Raw genomic sequence first — 17745 nt, 5'->3', positions numbered from 1 at the left:
GTGTAGAAAAGGAAGTTGGTGAACACATTGCCTGTTTAAGAACAGATAGAGGAGGCGAATTCACCTCAGTTGAGTTTGAAGAATTCTGCAAAACTCAAGGCATCAGAAGGCAATTAACAGCAGCTTATACTCCTCAGCAAAATGGAGTTGCTGAGATAAAAAATAGGACAATCATGAATGGTGTGCGGGCTGTATTGAATGAAAGGCAAGTTCCAAAGGTATTTTGGGCAGAAGCTGTGAAATGGTGTGTGCATGTGCAGAATCGAAGTCCAACTTCAGCAATAAAAGACATAACTCCAGAAGAAGCATGGAGCAATGAGAAGCCTACGGTGGCACACTTTCGAGTCTTTGGGTGTGTGGCTCATGCTCATATACCAGATCAAAAAAGAACCAAACTTGAGGATAAGAGTAAAGTGTGTGTTTTCTTGGGAATCAGTGATGAATCAAAAGCTTACAAACTATTTGACCCTGTTTCCAAGAAAATCATTGTAAGCAGAGATGTAGTGTTTGAAGAAGAGAGAAGCTGGGATTGGAAAAGAACCAATGAAGAAATGAATGTTGATGTGTTAGTATGTGAAGGTGAAGAAGACTGCTTTGAAGAAGAAGAAAAAGTTGAGAGTAAAGAAGAAGCTGAGCAAAACGAAAATGAAGATGGTGAAGGAAGCTCAGTTGGAATTAGATCACCTGCACGTGATGAAAACAATACTGATCAAAGAAGTCTAGTTCAAGGGAGGGAACCAAGAGCTACAAAAGAACCAGCATGGATGACAGATTATGTGACTGGGGCTGAATTTGATGAAGAAAGACTCATGATGCTAATGACTGAGAGTGAAAATGATCCACTCACCTTCCAAGAGGCACACAAAAGCACAAAATGGCAAGAGGCAATGATGACTGAAATAAAAGCTATAGAGAAGAACAACACTTGGGAGTTAACAGATCTACCAAAAGGAGCTAAACCAATTGGAGTTAAGTGGGTTTTTAAAACCAAACTTAATGAAAAAGGAGAGGTAGAAAAACACAAAGCAAGATTAGTGGCAAAGGGTTATGCACAACAATATGGAGTAGACTACACAGAAGTCTTTGCACCAGTGGCCAGACTTGACACTGTACGTCTAATTCTTGCACTTGCAGCTCAATATGAATGGGAAGTATTTCAGCTTGATGTGAAGAGTGCATTCCTTCATGGAGAACTTAAAGAAGAAGTCTACATTGAACAGCCAGAAGGATTCATCAAAAGGGGAGAAGAAGCCAAAGTCTATAGATTGAAGAAAGCATTGTATGGCCTTAAACAAGCACCCAGGGCCTAGTACAGCAAGATAAAGGCATATTTTGCACGTGAAGGGTTTATAAAGTGTTCCAGTGAGCACACTTTATTCACCAAGAAAGAAGGAGACAACACATTTATTGTTAGTCTTTATGTAGATGATCTCATCTTTACTGGAGGCAATAAGAGCATGTGTGATAGATTCAAAAGCTCAATGATGAGAGAATTTGACATGTCTGACTTGGGAAAGATGAAATATTTCATAGGAATTGAAGTCATACAAAATGAGGCTGGAATATTTATATGTCAAAGAAGGTATGCACGAGAAGTTCTTGCCAGATTCGGCATGGGAAGCAGCAACAGTGTGAACAACCCTATTGTGCCTGGAACACAATTGTCAAAGGATGAGACAAGAGATGGAGTAGATGTTACCATGTTTAAGCAAATAGTTGGAAGTCTCATGTACCTCACAGCCACTAGACCAGATTTGATGTATGGAGTATGCTTGATTAGTAGATTCATGGCAAATCCAAAGTCATCTCATTGGCTTGCAGCAAAAAGGATTTTAAGATATATTAAAGGAACTACTGATTTTGGCATACTCTACAAAAGGGGCAGAAGTAATGCATGCCTTGTATCCTATACAGATAGCAATTATGCTGGAGATTTGGATGATAGGAAAAGCACTTCAGGTTTTGCTTTCATTATGGGATCGGGAGCAATTTCATGGGCTTCAAAGAAACAACCAGTAGTGAGCTTATCAACCACAAAAGCTGAATATATTGCAGCTGCATTTTGTGCTTGTCAATGTGTTTGGCTTAGAGGAATCTTGGAGCAACTTGGAGCTGAAGAAAAAGGAAGCACAAAGATTCTTAATATTACTTGCAACGATTCAGTACACTTGCTGAAACGCTATCAGCAAGCATATTGGAGTAAGATTTCATTTTCTCAGGGACTTGGTAAATGATGGAGCTGTGAAGCTGAGTTTTTGCAGCACTGAGGAGCAAATTGCAGACATAATGACAAAGCCTCTTAAGTTAGAGCAATTTGTGAAGCTTCGAAGGATGCTTGGAGTAATTGATGCAGCTAAAGTTTAAGCTTAATGCTGATGCATTAGCTTAAGGGAGGGAATGACAGTCAAAAGTTAGTTTTTACTTTGTTAAATAAGTCATAGTCTTGTGGATGTCCTATTCTTTAGGTTTCAAGGGCAAGCTGTGTGTGATTCATTGGGATTCATCACAATAAATTGAAATTCATGTTAGGATTCAGTTAGATATACATAGTGACCACATCAATTGGATTCAATTTTGTTTCGAATTGACTTACGACTACCATGTATTATTATAAGATACTAATAAAGTGATAGTCAAAAGTTAGTTTTTACTTTGTTAAATAAGTCCTAGTCTTGTGGATGTCCTATTCTTTAGGTTAGTTGTTTTTGAAAATTCCATGTATTGTGCCATGAAACGTGGCTTTTCTGTTTTGATTCTATGCATGTAAAAAGCTATAAATGTCTGCTGTGTTTTTCAAGAAGAATAAGAGATTTCTCTTCCACTTTAAGTGTTGATTACATTCCAGCTTTTAACATAAGCATCATATTATGTGAGAATATTTTCTCAATAGAGGGATATAAATAAATTTAATCGCAAATTTATTCTCGTTTAAATAACACTCGGTTACCATCATTGCATTCAAATATAATAGTTATTCACCTTTTTCTTTTCTTCATATAATAGAGATTATACATGTCTACTAATTAAATGATTTCTAAGGGACACAAACTCACTTTTACATAAAATCATTTATCACATTACACCTCCAATAATTAAAATAGTCATATTAAACAAGTCTGCTTAAATTATTTCTAAGCAGTCATCATTTCTACGGATGATAAGATTTGTTCTTATAAACAGATGTCCTTTTAACATCACTTTAGTAGTCTCAACCTCGAAACTGAAGCCTCAAATTCATACATGAAATAAAATAGTAACACACAAATTAATTAAGACATCGAAATTATGTATAAGATTATATGGCTTAAAAAATTAATAATTTATAATAAATTAATATTGAATAATATATTTGGCATCATAAAGAAGTGCAGCCGCAAAAAAAATTGATACATCGTGTAAAACTTGAATACATGCTTATCAAAATCTGGTTGTAGTGCATATATAACAATGCCAAGAAGTCAATTTGACAATAATAATAATAATAATAATAATAATAATAATAATAATAATAATAATAATAATAATAATACTAATAATAATAATAATAATAATAATAATAATAATAATAATGATAATAATAATAATATTTATAATCAATCGAGTAACAAATTAATTTAATGTTCAAATTATAGTTGTAGCGTAAAAATAATAATAGCATGAGTTTTACGCCACAAGATTTTTGGATTGCTTCCAACTTCTATATGAATTTTACGCACAAATTCTTTCAATATGAAGTTTTAAATTTACTTGTCACTCTCACAGATACTCCCACTCTTCAATAAATTTCAAAAGATTATTTTACTTTTTTACTATATATGAATATTAAAAAATTTCAAAAAATAAAATTTTGGAAATTTAAATATTTTTGAAATAAAAAATTTCAAAAATATAATGTAATTATTTTGAAATAAAATTTACATTTAGAAAATTTGAGTAAAATTCTAAAATTTGTGAAACATTCAAAACTTTCATCTTCTTCGAAATATAAATTATATTTTGAAAATTTAATTTTAAAAACTTTCGAAAAATTTATGTTTTGAATTTTTGAAAGTACTAAAACTTATGTAAAATGTAGCTTTGAAAATTTCAAATTAGTTTAAATTTTCAATTTTTTTTATTAATTTGAAACAATAAAAACATAATTTTTCAAATTTTTAAAATAAAATTCAAAAGTTTCAAACAATACAAAATTTCCAAAATAGAGAGGAAAAATTTTCAAAATAAAAATAGAAAATTCTAGAATAGAAAATTTCAAAAAAAATAATGTTACTATTTTGAAACAAAATTTACATTTTGAAAATTTGGATAAAATTCTAAATTTATGAAACTTTCATCTTCTTCGAAAGTTTCGAAATGTAAAGTTGCCTTTCGAAAATTTGGTTTTCGAACTTTTCGAAAAGTCTATGTTTTGAATTTTTGAAAGTTCCAAAACATTACATTTCAAAACTTTTGTTAGAGGTGAAAACTTCAAAAATATTTTATAAATACAATAAATTATATTACAAAAATTATAAATTAATTCAAACTTTCGAAAGTAAACTCATTTTGTATTTCAAAAATATTATAATCAACCAAAGTTTCGAAAATTTAAAAATTTTGCTAAAGTTATGAATATATGAATTAAAATAAAATAAAATAAAATAAAAATCAACTTTTTATATATAATAAAAGGGTAAAATAGTCTCTTTAAGCGTATTGGAGAGTAGAATGTAATGTGGAGGTGGCAAGTAGAAAACGCTCCATGTTTATCTTCCATATAAACATTAAGAATTTGTTTGATGTGTAAGATAGAGACATTATATATATATATATGAAGCTGGAAATTAATGATATAATAAGATAGTGACGTGATAAACATTATCATCTTCATACACACGTGATAATCAACATGACAACGATATTTTATTTTGTGATGTATTTGGTACACATCTCATTAGTATAATATATATTATATTTAAATAACAAAATTACCATTGTGAATAACTACATATTGGTCTTTTTTTCTAAATTAACTTATTATATTTTAAATATTAGAAATTAATAAAAAAAATACTAACAAATTAAATAACTAATGAAATAATATTATACTTAAAACTATCAATTAACATCACTAAATAAATAATTTAAATTTTTGTAAAAAAATATGAGAAACTAAATAATTCTATTTTATTTGTTATCATATAAATAAACATATGATATATATTATAAGTATATGGCATAAATACCTAGTAAACAAATGGTATTTATTTTAAAATTTCAATTAATTTTTATATTTTTATAATTTGAAATACTAATTTATTAAATTATATAAAAAGATAAAACTATCCCTGTATCAATTATTTTTATTTTTATATTTATATTTGATTAGATTTATATTTTTATATTTTAAATTATATTTTATAAATTATTTTTATATTTATATTTTATTATATTTCAATTTAATGTTTTAAATTATATTTTATAAAAGTAATTGAGTAAATTACAGTTTTTATGCTATCCTAATTTCTAACCCAGCTTATATTCGGGATATAACATATGTATCAAACGAGTCTTAAATGTATACATTGTCCTTTTAGATATTGGACGCAACTTATCATTGCATTATCTAAATCTAGGAGGAAAACTAAGCATTAGTTTATCTAAAGCTCGAGAGGTCAATTTGATGGGTAAAAAATACCTTTATTATTGTGTAGTAAGAAACAATTTCTTATATTTTTATTGCAGGATATCGCCCCTTTATCTTGTCTCTTCACTAAGTGTTTCCTCCTATCCGAGTATTGTCTATTTCACTGCATTCAATACAATATGCCAAAGAATATAGAATCATTTGTAGATGACTCTAAGATCATGTAAATTCAATGCTTTGAACAAAACATAGTTAATGGTTTTGATGTGTATGAACCTTTTCATTTAGCAATAGCAACAGCTATGCTTCTAATGATTACTCCATATCTCAACAAGTATATTTCCATATAGAGTAAAGGTGGAGTAAAAATACGGATTTGGATTACATGCAGTGTGACTACATGCAATCACACTAATCTCGATCGTTTAATCAAAGATCAGACGGTCTCAATTTTAAAACAGATTACAATTTTTTAAACAAACATTTCGATCCTAAATCTAGACCGTCTGTTCTTTGATTGGACGGCTAACACAGGGTGATTCTGTGCAGTCACTAAGTTGTGACCGCACAAAAATCTGATTCTTAAAAGTACAAAGTGTATATATATATATATTCTACTCTTCTTGTATGAAACACTTTTTTGAATTTCATTCTTAGATACAGGATCAAAGACACTTAGAGATCAATGATGAAAAACCTAGAACCTAATGATCTTTAATCATTGGCCAGTAGAAGTCATTGTTGATGTCTATGACCAACATTTACAAACTATCTATTTTTCTTCTATGCAAATACCTCAGTATAATAAGGTTAGAGTTAGACATGATAAACCATACCAACTTCTAACAAAGAACTATGAGCTACTTCCAACACAATATCAGGATCTCTACAATTTTTGCTTAGAAAAGCATAAACAAAATCTATTCCAAATTTCTTTAGAATGGAAGATGATTTTTTTGCTTCTGCATAGGAATGTCCAACTATATAAGTAACACCTGACTCCTTGGCTTTTAAAATCTGCAAAGACTCAACTTTATAGGACTCTTGATGAAGATTTTGTCCATCACATGAAAATGGTAAGAATTTTTTTTCACAACATGACCTATTCATCAAAGTATGTTGTGAAGCATCAAGGTCTTCCACATTTATGTTTTCATCATCAATAGTTAATTCTTGTGTTTGTTCTTGAATACTTTCTTCTATTTCTATAAACTGTATTATTGCAGATACCAATTTATTCTCAAAATTGTAGTTCTCTTGTTGCATATCTTTGTAACCATATCTGACGATGCAGCGAAACATGTGGTACTCCTTCGGACCGATCCTACTAACGACCAATCTTTCATTTTCACTGACATAAGGGACTTGAACTGATTTAGCACATATAAAAACCAACACCTGATGGAATGCCGGTAAATTTGTAACAAAATGACCAAAAATAGCAGGGATACCGGAGACAAGATTACTGAAAATTAGTCCGATTCCAGGGACGCGGACCATGCCTAAACAAGGTCCTAAGGCTAACATCATATTCATTGAGACCTTGTTTTCCACATCAAATTGGTGTTTCTTCATTTCTCCATAGTTCCATGTGTACATTATGGCCATAATAAAGAAAGATAGCAAAATTGGGATCCACCCTCCTTCATGGACTTTGCAGACAGAAGCTGAGATGTAAAGTAGTTCAATAGATCCAAACAATAGTAAACATGTAAGTGCTTTTATTACCCCTTGTTTCCAAACAATGATGATTACTAGTGTCATCAAGCATGTTGTCACAAACATAACAGTTGTTATAGCCAGACCTACAAACCCATCAAAATAGTTTAAGTTTAGTTTTCAATACTTTATAAATTCAAATAAGTTTAAATATCGAAAATATATCACCTTTTGCCTTTTAGTCCCTCTAATTTTCTTTTATTTTTATTAATCCTTGCAAATATACCACTTTTGTTTTTTGTCATTGTTGTTTTGCTTTAGTCCTTGTAAATTTTTTTCATGTTAATATATTGAGTATTTGATTTTTGTCCTTCCAATATGTGCTACGTAAAGAGTAAAATGAATATTAGACATTACAGGGACTGGTTCCAATATGAACAAATTTTATAGGGACTAAAACAAAAAACAATATGAATCAAAGTAAAAAGTAGTATATTTGCAAGGATAAAAAGGTAAAACAAAAATTACATGAACTAAAACCAAAAAGTGGTATGTTTTTAGGGTATTTAAACCCTTCAAATATTGTAGTAAGTGAGCACAATGGAAAAGGATTGTACCATATGCATGACCCATCATGTTTGTATCCCTTAGGCCAATTGTGACAGCTAAACAAAGGCACATTAATATCCAATTGATTTCTGGAATATAAATCTGTCCATATATTTTTCTAGAAGTATGAACAATCTTGACGCGAGGAAAACAATTTAATGCGCAGCACTGGCTTATGATAGAAAAAGTTGCAGAAATCACTGCTTGACTTCCTACAACAGCAGCAAAAGTGGCCACTATAAAAACTGGCCAAAATACAGCTTCTGCATAAAAAATTGTGGCACAGTTAAACTAGAGAGCTTATAAATAATATTGACATTTTTGTGGCTTCTTAAAGTAGTAAATTCTTGCCTGGTATGGCTTTGTAGAAACTTCTCTGAATGTCATAATGATGCTTGGAGAGAAATGCAGCCTCACCCATGTATGCCAAAATTAGGCAGGGATATACTAAACATGTGAAAGCTATCTGAGATTAAGAGAAAAACTGTTAAGTATATTTCATTTTTTGTATGGTAGACTAACATACTTGGATCAACTTAGTTAATTAGTTCTATAGGTTTAAATATCTATTTGGCCCCTGCAAATATACTATTTTTTGTTTTTAGTCCTTGTAATTTTTTATTTATTTATCATCCTTGCAAATATACTATATTTTGTTTTTGGTCCTTGTTATTTTATTTTAGTCCCTAAAATATTTGTTTACGTTGGAATTGATCCTTGTATTATGTAGCATATTTGATTTTAGTCCCTCCTATATGACATGCATAATAAGGACTAAAGTGAATAAAGACATTACAGGGATCAATTTCTATATAAACAAATCTTGCAGAGACTAAAAAACAATGAAGGACCAAAAGCAAATTATGGTATATTTGTGAGGATTAGAAACAAAACAATGTTTTCATAGGGACTAAAAGTAAAATATGGTATATTTATAGGGGTCAAAAATATATTTAAACCTTATTGTATACTCTAAATTTACCTTTATTGAGAGTGCAGAAAAATGACCCATGTCAGCATACATTGTCTCCACACCTAAGACAGTATCACCATAGAAAATTAATCTCATAGCTTTTTAGCTGCTAATAAAATTGACTAACTTATAGTACCTGTGATTGAAAGTACCACTCCACCTAATGGCAACCATCCTTCAATGCCAGTGGTTTTGAGAAACCTCAACATATAGAGTGGAGAAAGTGCGCGATATACTTGTCTGTTCCATCGGAATATGTTGTATATACCAATACCACTGATACACAAAAGCCATGCTGCAACAACTGGGGCAAACATGAAGGCAACTCTATGTGTTCCATGATGTTGAATGGAGAAAAGGCCAACTAAAATGATACATGAGACTATAACAACGTAATCTGCGCAAATCATCATGTAGAGTTTTAAAATTGTGCATTGAATAGATATAATAGTAGTAATGATACAAGTTTTGTTGGCTTACTGTCATGGAGTTGGTTGATTTTAACTTGAACTCCTGAAACTGCTGAAAATACTGAAATGAGGCATAAAAGATGCTCATTGACCCAAAGGATAAATAGATACATTAATGAGAAATAATCATTTCTAGCTATTAGTAATCAGCTAAAGCTCTATTTGGTAAAAAGTATTGGATGGCAGATAAGCTAGTAGGTTGAATTTGAAGTGTATGGTAAAATTCGTAGTTAAACTAACTGATATAAATATAAAATGACAAAAATATATTTTTAATTAATATTTAACAGTTTTCAATTACGATAATGACAAACTTATATGCTATAAGCTAGCGGTTTGGTCTGCCTAACAGAGCCTTAAAGCTATAATTTAAGGAATGGATATGCGTATCGATGACAATGCCAATGATTGATGACATACTTCATTTTAAATAAGACCAAGCTCCATTTTACTTGTACAAGCAAGAGCTGAAGGTGATAGCTTACAGGAATCATGAAGTAAACATCATAATAGAATCTGAGGAGAGACTGCTCCTGATGAACTACCTGATATTGCAGGAGTAATCACACCATCACCAATTGTCATGCATGTTCCCAACAGAACAAAGATCAGAAGTCCTTTCTGGAACCTAGGGTGCTTTTCAAAGAACAGCTTCAAAAGAGAAGATTGCCATGTATCTGCAGAATTTTCTGTTGAATAAGCTGATAAATTCTCATCTGTAGGTTGTTGATTAGGCAAAATGCTTAGTCTCGCGTGTCGGCAGAGAAGTGAGTATAATGCAAAGGTTCCTCCTGCATAATAAGTCAACAATTGATTCTAACAAAGATTTAACTAATTATCTTAAGGAACAAAAGAAATTCTTAGATTCTCATGGACCAAGAGATTTCTCTTGATTTGTACCAGTTAGAGACAATAGTTGAAGTACATGACATGAAATTTATATTGTCAAAATGTGGTGTAGTAACTTAAGAGTTATTAAATTAATCCTGAAATATTTTTTTTACTAATTAATTAATAATTAATCATGTTAGACATGATTAAGAAGTAAAATTATGCTCATAATTATATAAAGTCAAAAAGAACTAATTAATGACCTATGTAGCACCGACACTTTAGATTGAACATGTGTCTAGTGTCCGACACGTTTCAGTGTCCGACACCAACACAACATCAATATATGTAGTTATATTCAATTACTTTCCTTTTCTTAAATTATTATAAGTGTCTACGCGTGAATGTTGTGTCTAGTGTCTAAGATAGTGTGAATGCTTTTTGTTAATGACATCAGATATTATTGGTTTTGTCATCTTTTTATTCATATTGAAAAATCAAAAATATCCAAAGGTCATTTATGTGAATTTTGGTGAGTAAGAATGTGATTAGAAAAATAATAATGCATTCTTGATAAGTAATTATAATTGACTTGACTTAAACAGCTTAATTAAAAGCCAAAGGAACTAAACAGGCACACACCAAAAGCATCATAATCATGACTGAAGATTGTACCTTCCCCATTGTCATCAGCAGACATCACAATGAAAACATATTTGAAGAGAGCAATAATGGTAAATGTCCAGAAAATAAATGAAAGCACTCCAAAAATTTCCTCATCATCTTCTTTGAGGCTCAATTTCCCTGAGAATGAGGTCTTGTATACATAAAGAGGAGAAGTGCTAAGGTCACCATAGACTACTCCAAGACTTTGGTAAGCCAAAGTAAGCACATTTACACAAGATGTCCTCTTTAAATTCTGGTACATGAAACCAAGCATAAGAAATTAATCATATATATTGTATAGACACATTTAACTTTCCTTAGATTCTATATGACAAAGTAAATAAAATTTATACATTAAGAATCTGTTGGGCACACAAAAGTGAATTCTCCCCTCCCCCTCCAAATGAGTTTTCTCCATACGTCAGAATCAGAAATCGAACACCTGACCACTTGCTTAAGGTGTTTGACTCTCTTACCACTTAAACTAACCAGATATTGTTTCAATGCAAGTAATATTAATCCACTAATTGTCAATGTAATGTTTGAAACCCTATTTAGCTCCAAGTATAAAACATGTTCATGGAAGTTTCACAACCTTAAACATTTAAGAGAACAAATGACAAACATGAAAGACACTCACTCAAAAATGACTATTTACAAAATTGTTCACTAAAAAATGTTGACAAGACAACATGCAAGTATTTAAGGGGTGATAGTTCCATAGTCAAAACTTCATAATGTAGAAAACAAAAGGAGGAGGAAAATGAGTACCTGTTGAGACATTCCATGTTCCACAAATTGCTCAGAAGGATTCATGGCTGAAAAAACATACATATAATAAAGGAAAGTGAAAGTATAGAAGAAGCAAAAGATGAAGTGAGTAACTAAGAATGATGAGATAGAGAATATATAGAAGAAAAGTTTGGATGGAGAATAGAGGAAATGAGCAGTGGAAGAAGTGAAGTAGTAAGAAGGCAAGTAGTGTGTGTGTCCAAAGAAGTTGTAAAATGCATTCAATGCTCTTTAACTTTCTTTTGTTGGACTTTCATTAACCAACCTAACACCTTCCCCTCATCTTTTCAAAATGAAATGGTAAACAACTTTTTCTTAACTCTTTTTTTCTGCTCAAATTCAAATAGTATTTTTTTTAAGACTAGTGTACTGTGTTCATGTTGATTTGGATAAAGTAGAGTTTATTGAGTTCAAATAATTCATTTAGAGTAAATGTAAATGATAAGTATATAAGTCTATACTTCCTTTGTATGCATGGTTAATTTCTGTATATCCTAAATAGCATGTTCAAGTTTCCTTCACTTTAAACCATAGAGTAAAACTTTAAACCATAGAGTGAAAGTCAACAATAGGCTCTATTGTTTGGTACTCATAGGTACTGTGTGATTTGATATATATCTCTTTCCTTTAATTGTTGATTGGACTTTTAGGGTGGTACTCATAGATGTTGTGTGATTTGATATATGTCTTTTTCCTTTAATTCTAGATTTGGATTTTAGGGTTATAAATACGTGGAGTCAAATTTAGACATATCACTTATTAATTTGTTCGACTCAAAATTGAACTCAATTTAAAAAAAAAAAAATTATTTTAATACAAATTTAACTCGATTTAAGTTCACGAATACTCAATTTATTTCATTAACTCAAATTACAAAATTCAAAGTAAAAATTTATTAACCTCTAACTTTTTAAAATTAGTAATTTAATTGTAATTGTAGATTTTAGATAAAATAATAATTTAATTGAAAAATATAAATGTAAATTAGTTCTATGGAAAGAAATATTTATTTTCAATATAAAATTAATTATCATTATACTTCAAATAATAAATAATTATATGTGTCTTTTGCATAATCATCTATTATATAATCAACATTTCAACACAAAATCGTAATCCAAAAATCTAATATAATCATTAATTTCTGAAATATGTCCATAAAAAAACTATATATAGAACTAGTGAAAATATTATTTAAATATTATATATATTATCGAGTCAGTTCGTCAAGCAAACAAGTCGAACTATATACAACTTAAATTTAGTTCATTTGGTTCTCGAATCAAGTTCAACAATTTAATTGTCAAGTCAAATTGAAACAATGAAAATATTAATTATATTGACAAAGTGGGACATTTGTTAACTAACTATAAACAATAAAAGACTATATGAAAAGTTTGATATTCATTGACCTTTATTACATCCAATTGAGGAAAAAGAACAAGTTTTCCACCAAACTATAGGGTATGGGTTGAAAGTTGAAACCTTTTTTCCTTCTAATTTAATTTCACGATCATGTGCAAATTTCCACATTTGAAGTCCACTAAAGCACCATGTCTTATTTAAAGAACAAAATTTGGTGAACCTGAATTAGGCATCCATAGTATTAGTATATGATGTTAATATTCTACCAATTACCAAACTATGAAAATAGAAAAGATACTAAAAGGGCTTCATAGTTTTACTTTTTCTTGCAATTTGTATACTACTTTTTTGGTAGTTGATGTTCTCATCTTTGTGTGGGTTGATTATTATAATGACATTTTAATAATAATAAAAATTAAAAATAATTAATATATGATCCACTATACAGCTAAACTTGCAGGTGCACTAAGGAGATAATGAAAAAAAAATATTTTGGGCCTTATAGTTTGTAGAATTATAAAATTGATCACTTGTGTTTATCTTTCTACCACTTCACGTGCAATTCACGTGTTAGTTGATCCAAATCATTTTACACTTTATTATATGTTAGAGCTGTACGTGTTATTTGGGAGAGAAGAATTTGATTGGTTAATGCAATTTTTTATGTATAGTTAACAAACAATTTTGGAAGGGTTAGAATTTTGTGGGGCTCTATTACATGCTGCAATCATGTTCAATAGCTGTGTGGTTTATATTTTGGATAAAAGAATTTGATCAATTTTTTTTATAATTTAGATGGCCTGCATTTGAATAGTTTGAAATGAGAGAAAATAGTCTAATTTTGATAGAATTGAGAATTTAGTGGATTAATGAAGTGCAGTATCTTAATATATTTATTAATTATGTAATATGATTAATATTTATTTAAACTGCATTAACTATTTAATTTATTTTAAATTTATTGTTAAATTTGTAAGTGCACAAAATATGGTTTATTGAAAAGAAGTTATTTGAATGCAATTTCAGTTCACTACTTTCACTTCATTCATCCAAGACAGGTATTTAATGGATGACACATAACTGATCGATTATATACCAAAAAATTATTGTGGATTAAAATTCAAACACGATCTCATGTTTGATTAAAACATGACGATTTAGATTCTTAACAACTAAATCACTTTTAGATGTGATGGAAAAATTGATACTCCATGAATCTATCAATCAAACATTCAGTCATTCTGATTGATGGTAGCTGAAATCTAGCGACAGAATCAAATTATTTATTAGGTATATGGAAATTGGAATACAAGATAATGAAATCCTCAATCATTTTTACAGTAACGATTAATCATTGGATTTCATCGTCAGATTTATCACATAACAACGAAATTTTTGTGTGCACAAATTCTAGTCAATAATTTTGAACGACCAAATTATAAGGTTACTCACCTTGTCAAGTCTCAACGACCAATTATTGTGTTTATACTTTATTATATGTGAAATACAAATATCATTGTCTAACCGTACATCAATTATTGCTCGTACATTGCATGTTTGAACATTCGGATATTGGATTTTCATTTTTATTTGAAATTCCATAATTGATGTATAAAAACTTTTGGCAAAAGATTAAAAAAATAGCGTACTCAGAAAGAATTTTTTTTAATAAAAAGTAGTAATTGTTATGAAATTTTTATACTACGTTTACAAATTTTTAAATGATGTCCTATGTTACAAAATTTGAAATTTTTAATTTTATGATTATTTTTAATCAAATTCATGATATAGATTCCACATAATTTAATAGATTTTATATAAATTTTAACCAATAAAAAGTAACAACGATGAATCTAGAAATATAATAGACTATAGAATCTAAATCTTTTATCATATATTTTAATTTTTAATATTAAATACTTGTCAAAATTACATAATCTAAAAATTGAAATTAATAAAGAAAATCTTTTTATTATTATCTTTGTTTAACTAAGTCTTAAATCTTAATAACATTTACAAAATAAAATAACAACAAAACCAAATGTAAAATCAAAAGCATCACTCATTAATTTTTATTTTTATATTTAAATTAATCATTATTAGCATCGCTATTATTTTTTATAAAAAGAAACATAATTAACTTTTAACATTTATTAACATCATTGTTTTACTATTCCAATTAGTAGTGCCATACATTATAACTTGTATATATTACATATGAAAATTAAAATAAAATAAAAAATAACGAATTTGATACATGAGCGGCATGACTTTTCTTATTTAACTTTTTGTATTTTGATTTAACTTTTTGTATTTTGATTAGCTTAGTTATGTAGCTTTAATCTTCTACCTTTTAGCATAATTTTCTTCTTCCTCTCTCTCTATATATAGGGAAGGGTTGAGACCCATGATTGTCCTCCCCTGAATCCGTTCTTAGAAATAAATATATTCAACGGTAATATTTTTTCAAAAAAAACACTAATAGAATTGTGATAAGTTGAAGGAGCTAAATTTTTGGTGTGGTAAACTAAAATTCGAATCTACATTAAAGATTTATTTATAAATTTGTGGTGCAAAAATTATATATTTCAATTTATAAATTATTGATTAATTTAGTTTTTTTTTTAATACAGAGCAATTCAATTTGATCTAATAAATTATATATTTTACCTCCTTTAAGTACATAAGATTATTTATTGAACAAGAATAGAATTATCTAATTAGCTAGAGCTAATCAATAAGAAGGAAAAAAAACGTTGTTTTAAGGCAAGTATTTGGCAGGCTTTCTACATCATATATAAATGAGTGGGCCCCTTATTTTATTTACTCAGCTGACTCTAACTTCAAAAGATGCCACACGAGTGAGTGAGACCTTTCAACCTTATCCAAGAGACTTGCTTTTGAGGTACACTCCTCCATCTATTATTTTGCTACTAAAAGCCTCTATAACTATAATAATTAAAAACTATAAAAATAAAATAAAAGTATAAATATAATAAGTTTTGTCAACAAAAAAAAGTGTAGCTATAATAAAGGTGATATTCTTTCACGGAATGATATCTTTTATTACTTGGTACAATTTATTTATAATTTTTAAATTTCTCTTAATAGCTCTTCATTTAATACAATATTTAGTTAGTTAATTACTTACAAGTAAATTAATTGATAAATAATAAAAATTAATTTTTCTAATTGCATAAGATCAATTTTATTACATTTTTCTTTTTATGTGTATATATTTATGTTACCACAAATCTTACTGTAAATTGATTGTGTGTGAAAATATATAAAATACATAAATAAGTTATAAATTATAATTAAAAAATATTAATATATATATATATAGTAGTGTAATAAAAAAACAAACAGTTGAGAGCAGAGTTGTGCAAAAAATTCAAAATCTAATTACGAGACCCAAATTCAAAACTGAATCCAAATTCATTTTAAATATTTGGTTAAAATCTTATGGTTATAATCCGATTTATTTATGAATCGGTTAGATACTCACTTATGTTTTATATTTGAATTTGGTTTTTATCCACTCAACTCCCAAAAAATTTAAATCCCCAAAACTCTAAATCGATTTTGATTTTGCCATCACCCCACTGAATTTCCATCTTTCGACCGCGTTTTCCGATAATTTATTACTAACTTCATTGAGATATTACTTACTCCATTTAATCAATTTAATCAATTGTTTATTACTAAAGCTTTCAAAAAAAGCCTTAAACTCCAAAAAGCCTCCTTTAAATTTATTTTACTAAGTCCCTAATATTAGGCCCCTATTAAAATAATTTTTTTAAACCCCGGCTCATTATTTTATTATTTTTTGTGGACTTAAGGGAGGGACTCATAGGCCCAATATTTTTGTTAATTTTGAGATTTTTTTCTTGAAATATTTTTTAAATTCATTTTTTCCAAAAAAATATCAGAAAAAATAAAAACCTTTTTTTTTTTAGAAAAATTTTAAATCGAATTTTTTCTCAAAAAATTTGGTGAGAAATTTTTTATTTTAAATTATCGAAAAAAATCGATTTTTAAACTACGAGTAAATGATTTTTAAAAAAATATTAAATTTTTTAACCGATTTTGAGAAAAATTTAATTTTAAAATTAAATATTCGAAACCGGTTGCTTAATTAGAAATAAGTTATTTAATCACAATCAATTTTACATTTGGTTTTATAACCAATTTTAAATCAAACAATAAATATAATTATAAATCTAAATCTATATATTAATTTTAAAATGAATATGATTTATTTTTATTTTTTTTTAAATCAACCATAGACGGTCCTAGCTGAGAGTGTCTACTATGCAATTTCATCATCCTTCCATTTATGTATGACTTAAGCACGGGTGGATTTTCTTTAGAACGAGAGATGGTTACCTTAAAATTTTCTTGTTTGATAAAGATAAATGTTCAGCACAAGAACTTGCATCACGATTCACGACGTGGTGCAATGATCATGAAGCTTTAGGTGATGTTTATTATGTCTTTGGTTCAATTTTCTAAAGAAGTGTTTATATGTTATTTTTATCGTAGACTATAGTAATTTATTTTTGACAAACATAGCATTTTTTATATTCGAATTCAAATACTTTGATTACTCTAATAAAATTAGGCTACCACTACAAAGAATTAAAAACTATTGAAACATATATAGAATATTTTATATTAGTCTCCTCGATAAAACTTATGAAATTATCAATTATAAAATTATCAAAGATATAAGTAAAATATGATCTTTCCCT

At 28.7% G+C, this 17745-nt stretch overlaps 1 protein-coding gene across 1 annotated transcript; it reads right to left on the bottom strand.

Moving 5' to 3' along the window:
• Positions 1-6215: 6215 nt before the first annotated feature.
• Positions 6216-11981, bottom strand: LOC101509470 (potassium transporter 1). The gene is made up of 9 exons (XM_004490563.4): positions 11606-11981; positions 10844-11087; positions 9883-10128; positions 9348-9398; positions 9004-9264; positions 8877-8929; positions 8246-8360; positions 7903-8157; positions 6216-7431 (listed from the first exon to the last, which is right to left on the bottom strand). Exons 1-9 carry the CDS (start codon positions 11666-11668, stop codon positions 6443-6445), a joined length of 2277 nt encoding a protein of 758 aa, XP_004490620.1. The 5' UTR covers positions 11669-11981; the 3' UTR covers positions 6216-6442.
• Positions 11982-17745: the final 5764 nt, after the last annotated feature.

Source organism: Cicer arietinum, chromosome 2 (genome assembly GCF_000331145.2).
Source record: "Cicer arietinum cultivar CDC Frontier isolate Library 1 chromosome 2, Cicar.CDCFrontier_v2.0, whole genome shotgun sequence".
NCBI classification, from domain to species: Eukaryota; Viridiplantae; Streptophyta; class Magnoliopsida; order Fabales; family Fabaceae; genus Cicer; species Cicer arietinum.
This window is presented reverse-complemented; position numbering and strand designations above follow the sequence as displayed.